The 14,239-nt window shown below is 39.5% G+C and overlaps 1 protein-coding gene and 1 non-coding gene across 5 annotated transcripts in view; both read right to left on the bottom strand.

Moving 5' to 3' along the window:
* Nucleotides 1-571: 571 nt before the first annotated feature.
* The window catches only part of lrrc7 (leucine rich repeat containing 7), a 1,013,254-nt gene continuing 999,586 nt past the window's right edge, over nucleotides 572-14,239 (bottom strand). For all 4 annotated transcript variants that reach the window (XM_038794406.1, XM_038794408.1, XM_038794407.1 and 1 more), the window contains 2 exons: nucleotides 9,344-9,418; nucleotides 572-5,306 (listed from right to left, as the gene is read on the bottom strand). In XM_038794406.1, the coding sequence (XP_038650334.1) occupies nucleotides 5,199-5,306; nucleotides 9,344-9,418 (183 nt within the window). In that variant the 3' untranslated portion in view covers nucleotides 572-5,198. The remainder of the gene's footprint in view (nucleotides 5,307-9,343; nucleotides 9,419-14,239) is intronic.
* Nucleotides 7,509-7,671, bottom strand: LOC119965502. The gene has a single exon (XR_005460528.1). It is a non-coding gene; the product is annotated as a U1 spliceosomal RNA (small nuclear RNA).

Genomic DNA, 14,239 nt, shown 5'->3' on the forward strand with positions numbered 1-14,239 from the left:
TCTAGCCATAGTAATTCAAGGACGTAGATTGTGGCCAGAATTCTCTGGTCGTTTGCTGGTGGTGGGATTCTCTAGTCCCGCTGGCAACGTGCCTCCGCCTGCAGGTTTCTGAACAACGTGGGGTGGCTTCAATGGAAAATCTAATTGACAGCGGCAGGAACATAGAATCCAGCTGCTTCCCGCTGCTGAGAAACATGCTCCTGGGAGGCCAGAGAATCCTGTCTCATGTGAGAGGGCTGCCAAGGTCCACTGAACCATATTTTAGCGAGAGTTGCAAACATTACATTTTTGTTCTTATGGAAAGTTATCAATTCTGATGTGATTTGACAATGAACAAAAATCACTATTAGCTGCTCCAGAAAAACAAATTATCATAGTTTTATATTTTGACAACAGCATTAATACATTAAGAATTAATTAATTCAACCTAAAAATTGGGAGTTAAAAAACTATGAAATTCAGTAATGAGACTTATGCAACACAGCGCTGGCATGATAAATCCATTTAGCAAGAGATATTTACAAGTGTGTGACAATTTAAATTAACATTTGTTCATTAAAGAGACTTCATACATTATTCAAACACTTTTTTTAATACAGAAAAAATCCCAGAATTTCAAAGCCGAAAAATAGCTCTGTTATACTTTGCACCCACACTGGAATGAGTGGCTTGATTTCTTTTAATCTCTGGTAAAATTTCTTCAAATATATACATACAGAATCTGCAAAATGCATTCTGAACACAATATACACTGTACCAATAAAATAGTGTCAATACATAAATAAAATTGGAAGGATTAGACTTGCATGTGCATTTCAACAAACAAGTTTGTCAACTTCACTATAGTCTGTGAAACTAAAAACTGTAAAATCTTGTAAAGTTTTTTTCTTTTTTTGCACATAAAGCAGCTTTCAAGTCCAATAAAATATTTTTGACTGCAGAAGCAGATGTTTACATTCACAATCTAAATGATTAAAATTTATTTAAATGTCATTGACAGTTATTTACAAAATACTGCAGTTAGAGACTAAATTTTACCGTGATTTTTTTTCTGTTATGAATTTTGACACATACAAAAGAGTGACAGTTTTTCTTGTACATCAACAAAGCTGCATTTACATAAGGGTTCACTTTCACAATACAACCTGTTCTGTAATACCTGATCTAGTACTAATCATGATGTAGCCTATGGGTCATTTGGCCCCTATCTGCCTTCCTTGTATCCATGATACACAACAGATATGCTACCTCATGTACTTTAGGTACTCCATTCATGACCTACCCACCTATGGGATGTTGACCAAGCTAGAATTCAGTACTGCTCCCTTCCCTAACCACCTTGCTCCCCATGAAGAGCCTGCTATTTGCAGGCAGTCTTAACACAGCTTCCAAAAGGCAAGTTTAAAAGGAACCTACTTCTATGAATTGATCCTGTATTTTTTTCCCACTCTTCCTGTGTCATCCTTCAATGACCAATCATGATATGATTGAAATTTTGAGTCCAGCACATGAGTCATGGGCACAGACCATGTCCCATTACACTACTCAAAATAGCCTCAAAGCAAGATATTGGTGGGAATTTTGATTTTCAATTAAAAGTTGGTGAAAGTTTCATGACAGTATTAAAACAGTAAGAAAGAAATCTATACTAGAAAAAAAGAGGGCAAATAAAATAACGAAATACTGTCTGCCACAGAGCTCTGTACAGCAGAAATAATTGAGATGCTTCAAATCCTACTCAGCAGTGTGGATTTTATCCAGGTGCTCTGGTTTCCTCCCATAGTCTAAAGATATGCAGGTTAGGTGAATTGGCCATGCCAAATTGCTCCTATTGCCCAAAGGATTAGGTGGGGTTACATCGATAGGATGATAAGTGGGCTTAGGTTGGGTGCTCTTTTGGAGGGTCAGTGTAGACTGAGCTGAATGGCCTCCTACACTAGGGCTTCTATGATCATTTTAACCTTAAGTGCATTCTGGTGGCAACGGTTATATTGCTGATGTAATTTTTTTGTTGGTTAATAAGTAATTATATTTGCAGCTTATATCCATAAGGGCAATAAATTATCAACTATTGATGTACAGTTACAAGCAGTTTACAATTGTAGACTTAAAATCGAGGTAGTAGACGCAAGCCCATTATATCTTAAATTAACAAAAGCAAAACAAAAAGCTGTCAATAATTGTTTTATTAGAAACTGTAGGTGGGTACTGAATAAAAAAGATGTTCCAATGTAAATTAATCACCATGCAGTAATGACAGAAATCTAACTGCAGGGGCCTCACACATTGAAGGCTATATTATGCACTTGGTTTAGTTTGTGAAAAACTAAACATTACTGCATTTAATTCTTAACCATAGGGAATGATTTGTTTTCATCCTTTAACAAACAAATTTTAACCCATCTCAACACTGGCAGACCAACCCCCCAATTTTATTTTTATTTGCCCAGGCACTCACAGGTTACACATCTTCTGGCTCATTGATGAATTACCTCGTTGCAAAATAAAGAACGGGAGCAAGACTAAAGAAGAAAGTTAAATATTTAATTCATAGAAAGTCTTGCAATTTATATAGAGCCTTTCATGTCCTTAGTATCCCAAAACACTTTACAACCAATGTATGTTTGAAGTGTAGTCACTTGCAGCGTAGGATCCTGGTAACCAATTTGTACACAGCAGGCCCATGCAGCAATAAGATAATGACTACGTATTGTGTTTCACTGATGTTGCTTGAAGGATAAATATTGACCAAGGCACTGGGGGTAACTCCCACTATTCTTCAGAATCTTTTACATCCACCTCAAAGGGCAGGTGGAGCATCAGTTTAACAGCATCTCCAAAAGTGTCGCACAAGGGCTGAGCTGGATTGACAGCCTGACTTTATGCTCAATTTGCCAGAGTGGGATGCAGACTCAGGGGATAAGATTGCTATCAACTGAGCCATAGTGCCAGTCAAATTTTTTGGGATAGGAATGGTTTAATAAATGGTTACACTTAAGTTTTAAAATGATAAAGCGAGGACAGATAGACAATGGCGGCAATAAGGAAAAAATATAAATGTTTTAATTGAGTTACGCATTTAATATTTGAATTGCATGCTTAGTATAAAAGTAATTGATGTTTGAGTATCTTTATTACCATAAGAGTGATCATTTCAACAACTAAATATATAAGTTGAAAATTTACCTAACCAGTCACCCATGGCAACAAAAGCTTCTGAAAAGGGTTAATTTGGAGTATTCGTTTTGCAACACATTTTGACTATTCTAACTGGCTATATACGCTGCATATTCTATTTAATGGATTATAAATTGAATGATTTACTTTGGGAATACATGATAAATACACTCAATAAACTTGCCCAGTTTATTTTCACTGATCTAATCTTATCTGTTTGGAGGAGTTGTTTTAAAATAATTATTTCTCTTTTTTATAAAATTGTACATTCATTATTAAATCTCAGGTACTGCAATATAAATTGGCACTTGTCAGAAAATCTAATTAAAATTTCAATTATATCTTGAGCTGTTAAGCTCTGTGAAATGTGTTGATCATCCAAGTTTAATCCCTTTGAGCATTGACTCAACTCAGTCATCTACTGGCATTAGAACATTATTTATATAATTAAGTACTACAGCAGAGAGGAGACACATAATATCAAAAACATATTTTCCAAAAGTTTTTTAAAATCAAAACAGCTTAAGTTCTTTTTTTAATAAAATGGAAAATGACACTCCAACTCTCAAAGCACAATGAATTCTTCCGTAATTGTAAACCAAAGGAATATTCACCAACCAGAACGTGTTAGCAAAGATTTTTTAAGTAAAATGAAAGAGAATGGTTGCGATATTTATAATAATATGCTTGAGGCACAATATGAAGCTTACATTTGGCGGCAATGTTAGTTATATGTATCCTTACAAAGCACACTCAATTATTGCCTGTTCCTGCTTAAAGAGCCAAGAATGATCCCAGTAAACTCTTGTCTGTGGGCTGTATCATTTATATATCTGTTGACTGTTCAAATCTAACTTCATGCAATGAGGCAAATTTGAGACTTGGCATAGCTCACTTTATTCCCTGAACGCATAGAGATCTCATTAGACAGCAGTTTTGGGTTCAGGGCAAGCTTTTGTTTATGTTACATTTATAGTGAAAACCCACAGAAGGTACATTTTCAGTTCTGGTGCTGGGCTGTGCATCTGTTGATGTATGGGTACAGGAGAAGAAAGGGGTGAACTTTTATTTATACTGTTGACAGGTTATGGTGCCAAATCTGACCATTGTGGTCAATACATGACATAAAATCAATTCTTTCTCATAAATATTATACGGGGTGGGGGGGGAATGTTTGAAGGGATAAATATTTGTTGAGAACTCTTAATTGTTTCCTCGTCAACATGTATTATTAAGATGTTCTTGCATTTAATATTTATCAGTTATGTTTGAAAAAGACAATGCCATAGAATTTAACAGAAATTCCATTCTCCTCTGGCCTGACTTCCCTTCTGCTTTAGGTATTTTGTTTCAGGCCTAGAAAAGCCAGGAGGACACCTCTGCCTTATTTTGTAGATGGGTAGGTATACAATCATCGTGGAATTCCTATCTTATAGTCGTTTTTGATTGCTTTTCATGGAACAGATGACATCATTTGTTGAACCCTCCTCTGTGTCCAAATTCATTTAAGATATTAATTGATAAGAAAATAGCTTTAAATTTCTCAGTACACAATTCACTGCATTTGTTGATGTATTTTTGCTTTTTACAAAAAAGAGGCATATACAAGATTGAGGCAGTGTTTAATGGTGGTGCAATATCTAACGAGCATGTGTGCTTTGGGTGCTCAGGTACCTAACAAAAAACCCACTCTGAGAATGAATGATATATATTATAATTATTAATAATATTATAATATATAGCTAAGTGCACCAAATGACCTGCCATTTCACAGCCTCTAGCTGACAGGATGTAAAGTCACCACATAAACATCAATCTCAAATGATAAATTTGTGAAGATAAAATACTAAACATTTTAATACTGGTAGATAAGAATGATAAGTTTGGCACAAGTGTTGCCATTGGTCCAGCAATTGGCAAAAAAATGGAAAAAAATTGCCTGGCTTTCCTCACAGGAAGCTGCAGTGAAGAGTTTTAATCTTAAATTAAACATTTTACTACTGAAAAAAATCAGTCAAGTTCTAGGTTGGAATCTCGCGTTGGATTATCAGATCCACTGTATTCTGGAAACTCTTAAGAAGTGAGACGGCTTTTTCATGTTCCATGTGTATAAAGTTGTGTCCATTTGCCTACAACAAAGAAAAATACATATCTTTATAAAAAAATAACTACAATGAATATCCATGATCTTTATGGTGTTTTCAATGACCGTGAAAATATGTGATGTTAGCTGGGCGTTACAGCACAAGTTAGATGCAACAAAAAACTCTTCCAATTTCTGTCACAACTGCTTGCCCTTTTAATTTTAAAGGTATATTCTCCAGTGTCATAGATTGACATTTTCTATACCAATCACTGTTGTAGCCTCCTGATAATTTGCCACTTCAGGATATTTTTGTGGTGCTGGCCCACACTTGGCAGAAGCTGGATTAAAGTTCTCCAAACTAATTTTACATAAGCCTCTTAAAATTACTCTATCATTCTGGGCAGTACCAAGTCATTGGCGTGAAAACCATGTGCCACTCAATTCTTATTATGAGGCACATTTAGGCCAGAACTTTCTAGCCGTTCACACCGGCAAGGTCTTGCGGTTTCGCTGATGGCACACCCCTACCCTGAATTTTCTGACAGCAAGGGGTGCGTTCAATGGGAAACCACATTGACAACAGCGGAACCAGAAGATCCCGCCACCAGCCAATAGCGCCGCTGTAAAACATGCGGTGAGTGGCATGGATCTTTGATTTTTCCATATTTTCTGAATTTGTTTGTACACTATAGGAAGATTAAGAATTTAGGATATCACAAATGTGTACATCCCCAAAAGAATTGTTTTCTTAAATATTTACAGTGGCTCTGCCCTTAAATTAATCCCAAGATATAAGCATTACTGCCAAATTGTAGTATTTATTGGCCATCTCTAGTTGCCTTTCAGAAGGTGATGGTGATCTTCTTTCTTGAACCACTGCAATCTATATCCTAAAGGTACTTCTACAATGCTGTTAGGGAGGGAGTGATAGGATTTTAAACCAATGATGGTGAAGGAATGCCGGTAAGTTGACATGGTGTAACAGGAGGTACTTGGAGGTCTTCCCATGAACCTACTACACTACTACTCCTTCTAGGTGGTGGAGGTTGTGTGTTTGAGAAGTGCTAACCTCCTACAGCTGTGTCCTGGATCTGAAATTATTGGTCTCCCAACAATGTTTGTGCCAAATATGACTTCAATCAGGGACAGTTTTCCCCGGATCCCCATTGTTTTGAGTTTGATTCGGCACCTGGGTGACATACTTGGTCAAATGCTTTTTCATTCTTTTGTGGAACATTGACAAGGCCAGTATTTGTTGCCCAACCCTAATTCTTCTTGAGCTGAGTGGCTGACATTTGTGCAATAGATTGTAACAGGAATGCAGAGTACTGGGCTAATGGCAAGATTCTTGGTAGTGTAGATGAACAGAGAGATCTCTGCATCCAGGTACATAAATCCCTGAAAGTTGCCACCCAGGTTAATAGGGCTGTTAAGAAGGCATATGGTGTGCTAGCCTTTATAAGCAGGGGGATTGAGTTTCGGAACCACAAGGTCATGCTGCAGCTGTACATAACTCTGGTGCGGCCGCACCTGGAGTACTGTGTGCAGTTCTGGTCACCACATTATAGGAAGGATGTGGAAGCTTTGGAAAAGGTTCAGAGGAGATTTACTAGGATGTTGCCTGGTATGGAGGGAAGGTCTTACGAGGAAAGGCTCAGGGAATTGAGGTTGTTTTCGTTAGAGAGGAGAAGGCTGAGAGGTGACTTAAAAGAGACATATAAGATAGTCAGAGGGTTAGATAGGGTGGACAGTGAGAGTCTTTTTCCTCGGATGGTGATGACCAACATGAGGGGACATAGCTTTAAATTGAGGGGTGATAGATATAGGACAGATGTCAGAGGCAGTTTCTTTACTCAGAGAGTAGTAGGGGTGTGGAACGCCCTGCCTGCAACAGTAGTAGACTCGCCAACTTTAAGGGCATTTAAGTGGTCACTGGATAGACATATGGATGAAAATGGAATAGTGTAGGTCAGATAGGCTTCAGATGGTTTCACAGGTCGGCGCAACATCGAGGGCCGAAGGGCCCGTACTGCGCTGTAGTGTTCTATGTTCTATTTGAAATGAAAATCGCTTATTGTCACGAGTAGGCTTCAAATGAAGTTACTGTGAAAAGCCCCTAGTCGCCACATTCCGGCGCCTGTTCGGGGAGGCTGTTACGGGAATTGAACCGTGCTGCTGGCTTGCTTTGGTCTGCTTTCAAAGATTAGCCCTGTGAGCTAAACAGCCCCTAAAAAAAAATTTACGTCAGGGGAGAGCGCGACGCAGTCCCCCACTACCACAAATTTTGCAGTCGAGTATCCCGCATTTGGGGACATCGCAGGGGTCAGCACACCCGAAGTGCAATGGGCTAGCCTCGTCCTGGGCGAACCACCTTCTTGATCATGGTTTCACCCCTGCCAGGTAAGTATGCCATTTAAGAGGGCATTTAAGGGTCAACCACATTGTGTGGGTCTGGAGTTACATGTAGGCCAGACCAGGTAAGGATAGTGGATTTCTACTTGGAAATCATTATTTAAGCTAGCTTTATAACTGCAGAATTATTAATTGAATTAAAATTTCACTAGCTGCCATGTATAATTGAACCTATGTACCCACAGCATTAGCATGGCCCTCTGGATTACTAATCCACTGATAGAACCACTACGCCACTGACTTCCCTAATGTGCTACCTAGATAACTTGGCCAGTTACTCTTTCATATCTCTCTCTCTCTCCAAGTGCCATGCTCGAGTCGGAAATTGGCGACAATGGATTGCCATGGAGTGATCTATGATTACACTTGGCAAAGTATTATAGTGGTTTGCAGGCTCTGGTTGACCACTGTACCCTCCCAATGTTACTGCCTGCCATAGATGAAATGCAGGTTTGGCAATCAACCAGTTTAGCCATATAGGAATGCACCTTCCATTGCCAGTAAGTCATGACGTGAGACTTGAACCCAGAGTTTCAAGCTCAGAGGTAGGGATGCTACCACTTTGCCACCCTTAGGGCAAAGTGAACCTAACTTTGTAAAGTGGACTCATCAAGTAAAAGAAATGACTTGTATTCATTTAGTACCTATCAGGTCTCTGAGAAAATTGTCAAATCTTACTCCATATTTTGAATTACAGACAGTTGCAAAGTAAATGCAGCAGATATTTTGCAAACATGTTCCCACAAACAGTAATAGTATTATTCATTATTTAATCTACTTTTTCCAGTGCTGTTAAAGGAAGAAATATTGATCCGGAGGCTATTCTTCAACTAATATCCACCTGAAAGAGGCAAATGAGACCTTGATTCCACAAGAAAGATCAGGCATATTGTATAGTTACACTGCTTCGAATTTTCAAAAACCCTTTCTTCTGTGCTTCTATGTCAGTTTTATAGTTTGGAGACTAAAACTATGTGCAATACTCATTCGGAGCACCCTGACCAGGTACTCTGCAAGTTTTAACATAACTTCACTGCTTTTTAATTCTATGCCTCTAGAAATAGTTTAGTGTTTTGTTAGCAATTGGCATTACTTTTCTGACCTGCAATGCTGGTTTTAATGATTTGTTCACCTGTACCCCAACATCGACCCCATTCATTGTTTTTCAATTTTCTAAGGTGTACATAATGTTTCTTACCAAAGTGCATCACCACACATTTACCTAAGTTAAAGTTAATTTGTCCATCCTGAAAATGTTTAATGTCTTTTTATATTATGTTACATTCTAGCACTGATCCTTGTGAAACAGCATTTTCTAGCGCCATCCAATCTGAACAATTATCCTTTATCCCTACTCTCAGCTTTTTTTCTTTTTGCCATTTTAGCCATTAAATTATTTGTCCTCTTGACTCCACATGGACCAACTTTGTAACAAGCCTACTGTGTAGACCTAATCTTCAATCTGTTTGAAATGTTTCCAAGGTAATGAAAATAGACCTTCAAAGTTGGGTGATATCATGGGTCAGCAGATATTCTTTCTCACTTGGTATCTGGGTTTGACAGGATGGAATACATGTCATCTTTCTGTTGGAAATGTGACTGGCGTCGGCCCACACCATTAAATTAGTGATCTTATTCCCAGTGGAATTTCTAAACAATCCAGTTCACCTTAAGGATCTTGTCTCCAGGCTGTAATAGATTGGATGCTGGTCCATCAGGTTGCACTCTAGTGACAAAGATACCCTGTTGAAGCAAGAATGAGAGTTATGGATTGACTTAATTATGAATTAAAGTGTATTGCAATGTATACATTTATTATTTTGCTTTTATTTCATATTTCCTAAATCTGTAGTATTGAATTATCATATCCTTTAGATAGAAGGGAGGTTGGCGAGTGTGGGAAATTAAAAATGTTAACCTGGTTTAATTGAGCTGTTCATTTGAGTTGAAGGGATCTGAAAGGAGCTTTATTCTCCATCTGACCTTTAGTTTACTAAGCACTTGCGGTATGTGTCCAAAATAGAATGTTCCAATCTCTTGCACTGATTTCTCAAGTGGTTGAGCAAAAGATTCTCAAAAATAAAAAAGATTGTAGAGAAATACACAAAACCGAAAATTGTTTTAAAAAACATTTAGAATAAACAACATTATGCTTTTGTGGAAGAATAAATAGAAGTCCCTTGGATGTTAGCCCCATTTGACAAAATAATACTTTTAATAATATTTTAGCTAAAATATTAGCAGTTTGGTAATAATGTTATAATACTTTTGAACTGAATCCTAGAGCAGTATATAAAGCAGGTGCTTCCAATTATTTACTGTGACCAGTAATTAAACAAGAATTAGTACAGGAAAATCAATGTGGAATTTAACCCCGATGCATTTCTAGCTTTTCTTGCCAGTCAGAAACTGTAGCATATCATCCTCTGTCCATAAATTCACACAACAGAACTTGCAGTCATAACTCTAATGAAAATTCACTAGAATGCAAATAAGTGCTTCCCCTCGCTTAGACTTGTAAATATGCAGAAAAAGCTCCCATTAAAATTAACAATGCTGCATTGATTACTTCCCTTAAAAATAACTGGTTATAAAACAGGCTGAAGATCATAAGGATAAATATAGACGGAAAGCTATTTAGGATTGTGAACACAAAGCAATGTGGGCAAGTAATAAGCAGAAAGGTTCATTATCTTCAGAGAGACTTTAAGCAATTATCTAAATAGCTGAGTTACATGAGATGGATTCTAATGTAGATAAATATAGGGTAATATATCCAGGTAACGAATCATTATTTCTGTTAATTAATGTGGGAGTGAACATAATTCAAGTCTTTAAGATAAACACATTTACAAAGTTGGAATAAACTTTTTAGGTGAAGATATGAGCACAAGTATAAATTTTTAAAAATATCAAAAAAGGTTACGAAAGAAAATAATTCTTCATGAGAAAATAGACAAATTTGGTTAATTCACACTTTTAAAAGGAAATCAACTTAGAGTTTGCTAAGAAGGATTTTGAGAAGATTATGGCTTTTTTTTTTGCAGGGTTGTTTTAGAAAGGAACATAATACAGTAGTTCTTAATAAAAGCTTTGACAAAGTGTCACCTGGACTCAATGTTAGCTCTTTTCTCTCCCAACAGATGCTGCCAGAGCTGCTGAGATTTTCCAGCATTTTCTCTTTGATAACAGTTCTGAAAATTGATAAGTGTTGATGGTGGTGAAGAGGAGAGTAGTCTATGAGATAATCATACATTGGATCGTGTTGACGAAATGGACCTTAATTGTATGCTCTTTATTTTCCTATGTAATGCCTTAAAACCATGCAAATTTTAAGTTTGAAAGTGAAGTTATGCTTCAAGATATTAAGATGCATGCATTATTTAAGGTAACCCTCATCCTGCCAATGACAGGGAAATGCTGTGTTTGCTGAGATACCTTTGAATTTCCACACACTGATCCTAAAAGAAAAAAGACAAATCACCCCATGCTAAGAATTGTAACAGGCTTGGTCTAGGACATGAGGAATTTCTAAATAATTACAATGGTTTTGAAATCAATGCACTGAATAGATTGGGAGCATATAAAAGTTAGTGGGGACATATAAGACATTGGAGAGGATAGAATGTGGCTGACTGGCTGAAGTTTGAACACGTTTATGTGTTTTGGGAGCAACACCTGCTAAGGTGAAGTTGGCGAAATTTAACCTGGAGATGTCAAAGACATAGGTGACAATTTCAGTGAACATGGGGTTGAGGTGGGGCAAGTTGTCAGCTTGAAGTAGGCAGATCTGATGGTGGACAAGATATGAGGTTCGGTATCTCAGTTCTAGGTCAAACAAGACAGAAAGTTTATACAATGTTGAGTTGGTGACGCATGAATCTAGCAGAAGACCCTATCCTACGGCGTGTGTCTGTCTTCTGGAGCAAAGAGTCCAATAATTTGCCACATCCTTAGATTCATTGCAGTGTCCACAACTCGATCCCCAGCTTAATGACTGAGTGAAGCTCTGGGTTGCAGACACTTCCGGCAGATGTGTTAGCCCTGAATCACACCTGTATCCAGGAGCTCCCACATTTTTTTTATTTGTTCATGGAAAGTGTGCGTCGCAGGTTGGGCCAGCATTTATTGCCCATTCCTAATTGCCCTTGACGGGGCAGTTAAGAATCAACCAGATTGGAGTTTAGAGTCACATGTAGGCCACACCAGGTAAGGATGGCAGATTTCCTTCCCTAAAGGACATCAGTGAACTACGATGATCGATAATGGTTTCATGGTCATCATTAGACTTTTCATTCCAGATTTTTATTGTATCAAAATTTCACCATCTGCAGTGGTGGGATTTGAAGCTGGGTCCCCAGAGCATTACCCTGGGTCTCTGGATTACTAGTCTAGTGACAACACCACTACACCACCACCTCCCCATTCTGCAGTTTCAGCACATGACCTGCCTATCCATCCTTATTGTGTCTTAATTAAGTAATTAATTATTTTCTTAATTAATTAAGTTAAATTCTAGCATCCTGTAATGTCACTATTTGGTGTTTGTCTGAGCTGTTTGTTTTGTGGATTCCTTCATCCTCCTCAAGCCCTTTCCAACTCCTCCCCCTGTCATTTCCCTTTATTAACCTGTACTATCCTGAACCCCCCACCTCACCCACCCATCCCATCAAGTCCAAGGCCCTTCCACGTCGGTTTGGAGATGTCGGAGTGACGACATGGATTGGCTCCATGTTTCAGTGATGCCTTCCAACAGATACCCTGCCAAGCCATCAGGGAGCAGTGGAAGGCGCTCTTCCCCAGCAATGGGAACAGGACATCTTCCTGCCAGACCAAAGCAGCCTGGATGAAGGTCTCAGGCGAGGTTAGCAATGGTGGGGTCCATCAGAAATACTGGGCACACTGCAGGGAAAAGGATCAATGTCCTCAGTAGATTCACCTGGGAAAGTATCACGATGACATGGGATTGCCTCTTATGTAGGTATCAGGTTATATATTTATGCAAATGTGCAGGTAGGTTAGGCTGGTGCACGCGTGATGAGCCTCAGGATTGCGCAGCAGTTGAGACCAAGAATGTGACAGCTTGTCTCGAATGAGTGATTGAATGCAACTTAATACATCGACAGACCAGTGTGGTGGGACACCTGCGGAAAAGGAGGTCCGTTAGCATTTGTCAAGTCGATAAATCTCAAGTTTCTCCCCGATGACAAACAGATCCATAACCTGAAGGAAAGGGTTAAGGTGGGCAGAGAGATGCCTGATCTCAAGGTCCTCACCCCTTCTGAGGTAGAATCCCTCCAGATTGCAGGAGAACAGAGAAGCCAAGCTGTAGCTGACAGCAAGGCTAGATTGCTAAGACTTCAGAGTAGGATACATCAAACGTGGTGCTGCCGTAATGTGTGCTCCGGACCACATGAGGAACTGTGCTGTGTTCAGAGTGTGTGGAACCTTCAATATTTCTTTGTGCTCTCCTTTACAATTCAAATCTAAGACTCAGTCAGTCCAGAAGACCAAAGACTCCATCGGCATGGTGGCACAGTGGTCAGCACTGCTGCATCACAGCTCCAGGGTCCTGGGTTCAATTCCAGCCTCGGGTGACTGTGTGGAGTCTGCACTTTCTACCAATGTCTGCATGGGTTTCCTCCAGGTGCTCTGGTTTCCTTCCACAGACTAAGGATGTGCAGGTTAAGTGGATTGGCCAAGCTAAATTGCTCCTTAGTGTAAAAAAGGTTAGGTGGGGTTACTGGGTTACGGGGTAGGATGGAGGTGTGGGCTTAAGTCGGGTGCTCTTTCCAAGGGCTAGTGCAGACTCGATCGGCTGAATGGCCTCCTTCTGCACTGTAAATTCTATGATTATATGATTCTATGATCGCTGGGGTTGATGACACCAGTGACTCAGAGGATGAACCCTCAACAACTTCTCCTGCACTCTCCAGCAATACAGCAACACCCACCCATTCCACAAAGGGGCTGCATTTAAAATCTTGTGAACACAATACAGGCACATTCCAGCAGGCGAGATCCCAGACTCTTGGAGGACTGTTGGGAAACAGAGTCCTTCTGAGCCCCACACTGATGACAGGCCCCTGCCAGGCGTTAGGTGCAGCTTTACATGGACTATGGAGGCGTCCATGTAAGCCATGCATTTTGCCACATCTCAGGCATATGAACATATGGCTTCCTCTATGAGGAGGTTGGCGATTACTGTGGAAAGCCAGGTCAAGTAATCTGCCCACTTGCGCTCTGACCTGCATTCAATCGCTCTAGCCAAATGCTTTGTACAGCAATGGCTGGGTAAAGAGTTCCGAGGCACTATGCCCTCCCTCCAAGTGCCCCTTCTCAGGGAAACAGGGATGTACCATTGTGCACCCAGAAATAAGAAAAGTGTGTGTCAGCTACCCTGGGGGTGTCCTGTCAGGACACCCATAGGGTAAGCAGCCTCTTCTCATTCTTTCTGCCACTGACCCCATTACCTCCAGCAGGCATGGCTAAGGAAGTTACTCCTTCATCTGGGCATGACCCAGTGTACTTTCAAGGTCTCAGATCTCCAGAGGCCGCCAACGA

Source organism: Scyliorhinus canicula, chromosome 4 (assembly GCF_902713615.1).
Source record: "Scyliorhinus canicula chromosome 4, sScyCan1.1, whole genome shotgun sequence".
NCBI classification, from domain to species: domain Eukaryota; kingdom Metazoa; phylum Chordata; class Chondrichthyes; order Carcharhiniformes; family Scyliorhinidae; genus Scyliorhinus; species Scyliorhinus canicula.